The following is a 3,175-nucleotide window of genomic DNA, read 5'->3' as shown; positions in this document are numbered from 1 at the left end:
AGAGGCTTCCGCAGATTTCATAGGACTATTCTTAGGTTGCATCTCCATTGTAACTGAAGATTCATTTTGTTTGGGGTTTGCTCAGATGAAAGAAATTAGAAGACAACGAAAACCCCCGCGGCAAAAGGCCATTTCCCTAGCAGCGCGCCTGCCCGCGGTCGAGGCGGCGGGAAGCGGCCGGGCTCGGAGCGGGGAGCGTCTGCTAATTGCAGCTTCGTTAGATTTCGGGTTTGAGAGGCTGCGGTTCGGGCGCTAATATCCGCCGCCCATTATCCCGGCTAATAAATTTGACCTATTGTTCGTTTGTTAAAATGATGTCACCTTGGAACAGTCCCTAAGCTCCTATTTCCATGAATTAGGCCTTTATTGAAAGCCGGGAGCCAATGAGAGGAGAGAGGCTTGTTGATCGCAGCCAATGGCTGCTGCGGGAGAGGAATTAGCAGCTGAAACTCCAGGTTCGGTTCAAGAAAGATGACACAGAGCCTGTCGGGCCCGCGCACTCTTGGCAAAGTTTCAGTGCGACTGGAGGCGCCGGGCGCTCCATGGCCGCGCCGTAACGGGGACCCAGCCGCCTCCCCGCCCAGCCCAACCCAGCCCTTCCGCCCGCCCAGGATGGAGGCGCCCGCCAGCGCGCAGACCCCACACCCGCACGAGCCCATCAGCTTCGGCATCGACCAAATCCTCAACAGCTCGGACCAGGACAGCGCACCCGCCCCGCGGGGCCCCGACGGCGCCAGCTACCTGGGAGGGCCCCCCGGGGGCCGTCCGGGCGCCGCGTACCCGTCTCTGCCCGCCTCCTTTGCGGGCCTCGGCGCGCCCTTCGAGGACGCGGGATCTTACAGTGTCAACCTAAGCCTGGCCCCCGCCGGGGTGATCCGGGTGCCAGCGCACAGGCCGCTACCCGGGGCCGTGCCGCCGCCTCTGCCCAGCGCGCTGCCAGCCATGCCCTCCGTGCCCACGGTCTCCAGCCTGGGCGGCCTCAATTTCCCCTGGATGGAGAGCAGCCGCCGCTTTGTGAAGGACCGCTTCACAGGTGAGCAGAGCGGGCCACCAAGAGCCAGGCCTCGGCCCTCCGGGGGCCAGGGGCGCCGCGCCCTGTGCACTCCTTCACTCCCAGGAACGAGTCCAGAGGCCCAGGCATGGCGGAGGCCTAGGTGCCCAGGGCTCGGGGCGGCCGTGGAGGGGAGGGGAAATCCGAGAGTTGCGGGAAAAAGAAACCAGCGTCCCAGGGAAGGGGGGCGTCCCTGCCTAGCTTGGCGCTGCCGGGGACGCGCGGGACGAGCGAAATAGCGGAGCACTGTGTCCCCAGGGGCTCCACGTGCGGCCTGAACGGTGGTGGGGCTGGGCTTCAAGGGGCCTCATGTGTCTCTGCAGCGGCGGCCGCGCTCACGCCCTTCACCGTGACCCGGCGCATTGGCCACCCCTACCAGAACCGGACGCCGCCCAAGCGTAAGAAGCCGCGCACGTCCTTTTCCCGGGTGCAGATCTGTGAGCTGGAAAAGCGCTTCCATCGCCAAAAGTACCTGGCCTCGGCCGAGAGGGCGGCGCTCGCAAAGTCCCTCAAAATGACGGACGCGCAGGTCAAGACCTGGTTCCAAAATCGGAGGACCAAGTGGCGGTGAGAGAGGCCCGGCCCTGCCCTTCACCTGCCCCGCCCTGCGCCACAGCCCAGCATCCTGACCTCTCCTGTACCACCCTCTGCCCGCGCTCCCTGAACCACGCATCTCCCCTCTTGTCCACATTTGTTGTCCTTCCTTCCCACCGACCTGTGCTCCTCTCTCCATCTCTCTTATGCCTCCGCGTCTCCATTTCCAGCCCCACCTCGCCAGTGTTTTGTTTCGCCTCTTTTGCTCGTTTGGGTTCCTCCCACCTGCCCCCCCACCACACACATCCCGGGCCTCCCACACTCTCCTCCCTCTCCCGTTCCAGCCCACCCACTCGGATTTCGGATTGATGGCCAGGGCTGTACGGTTCTCACTCCAACTCTGTTCTTTATATGATCCTTGCTTCCATCTAACCCGTAAACGACGAAGCGATGTTTCCTAGAGAGGGCTTCAAGACAGTGTCTGGGAGAATTTTATCAAACTGACCCCATCCGGGGCCGCCCAGCTGGTGGTGCACAGCCAGCCAGTCCACCCGTGGGCCCAAGTGACCCCATTGGCCGCAGGGCCGAGGCAGTTATACATTGCCCTGCCGCTGTTATCCCGCAGGGGATAACAAAACACACACACACGAGAAAAAAAAAACAAGATTTATTGTTGGCGAAGCCACAAAATCCGGTGTGCAGGTGGACGGCGGGCAAAGTGCCCTCCCAGCGCCCTCGGGGTGTACAAACAAAACCCAGCGGTCCCACCCGCCCTCCCACCCCGCGGGCCTCGGGGAAAGTGTGCGCGGGCGGGCAGCGGGCGGCTCCGCGCCTCGAGGGGCTAGGCTGCCTTGTTCCCAGGACGGCTGGGGCACGCTGGTGGCCTAGCAATGCCCAGTGCGTGACAGTGCTGTCCCTCTCCCTCCCTGGGTGCAGGCGGCAGACGGCAGAGGAGCGGGAGGCGGAGCGGCAGCAGGCGAGCCGGCTCATGCTGCAGCTGCAACACGACGCCTTCCAGAAGAGTCTCAACGACTCCATCCAGCCCGACCCGCTCTGTCTGCACAACTCGTCGCTCTTTGCTCTACAGAACCTGCAGCCCTGGGAGGAGGACAGTTCCAAGGTCCCCGCTGTCACCTCGCTGGTGTGAGCCACCAGCGCGCACCATAGCTACAGATCGCCGCCCCCACCAGGCGGGGCGCCCGGGTCCCCCAGCCGGGCTGGGAAGGGAAGCTGGGCCGAGAGGGGCAGGGCGGCCTGACTCGCGTGGGCCCTGGGGCGCGCCGCACAGTGCCGGCCGCGGAGGGGGGCTGGGCCCGGGTCCGCGCGACTGCACAATCCGAGCCCCCGCCCCGCGCCCTGTCCCGCCCCAGGCCCGGGCCTGACAAAGAAGCGCCTTACGTTACTCCGCCCCGCGCCCGCACCCCCGGGCTGGGCGCCTGTATTATACTTTGTACTTTTGCCCAAACGTGTAAATAATAAAAGTTTTGGCTTTTTTCTTTAGAAACCGGCCACCTGCTTCCCCTGCGGGGCCGCTGGAGGAGGGGCAGTCGACCCGGCGACTGGGGAAGCGCCCGGGGCCGGGGGGCACCC

The 3,175-nt window shown here is 64.6% G+C and overlaps 1 protein-coding gene across 1 annotated transcript; it reads left to right on the top strand.

Annotated features, from left to right (window-relative positions):
- The first annotated feature begins 612 nt into the window (after positions 1-612).
- Tlx3 (T cell leukemia homeobox 3) lies at positions 613-2,732 on the top strand. Its single transcript, XM_057776571.1, has 3 exons — positions 613-1,033; positions 1,375-1,618; positions 2,522-2,732. The coding sequence occupies exons 1-3, from the start codon at positions 613-615 to the stop codon at positions 2,730-2,732; spliced, it is 876 nt and encodes a 291-aa protein (XP_057632554.1).
- The last annotated feature ends 443 nt before the right edge of the window (positions 2,733-3,175 follow it).

The sequence above is a fragment of the Chionomys nivalis genome, chromosome 7 (genome assembly GCF_950005125.1).
Source record: "Chionomys nivalis chromosome 7, mChiNiv1.1, whole genome shotgun sequence".
Lineage (NCBI taxonomy): Eukaryota > Metazoa > Chordata > Mammalia > Rodentia > Cricetidae > Chionomys > Chionomys nivalis.
Note: the sequence above shows the minus strand (reverse complement) of the source record. Positions and strands in the feature narration are given on the sequence as shown.

Bases quoted from the DNA above. Each gene is read 5' to 3' on its own strand.
- Tlx3 (XM_057776571.1), top strand. From the start codon at position 613: ATGGAGGCGCCCGCCAGCGCGCAGACCCCACACCCGCACGAGCCCATC. The intron at 1,034-1,374 runs GTGAGCAGAGCG...GTGTCTCTGCAG, and splicing joins TGTGAAGGACCGCTTCACAG to CGGCGGCCGCGCTCACGCCC. The intron at 1,619-2,521 runs GTGAGAGAGGCC...CCCTGGGTGCAG, and splicing joins AATCGGAGGACCAAGTGGCG to GCGGCAGACGGCAGAGGAGC.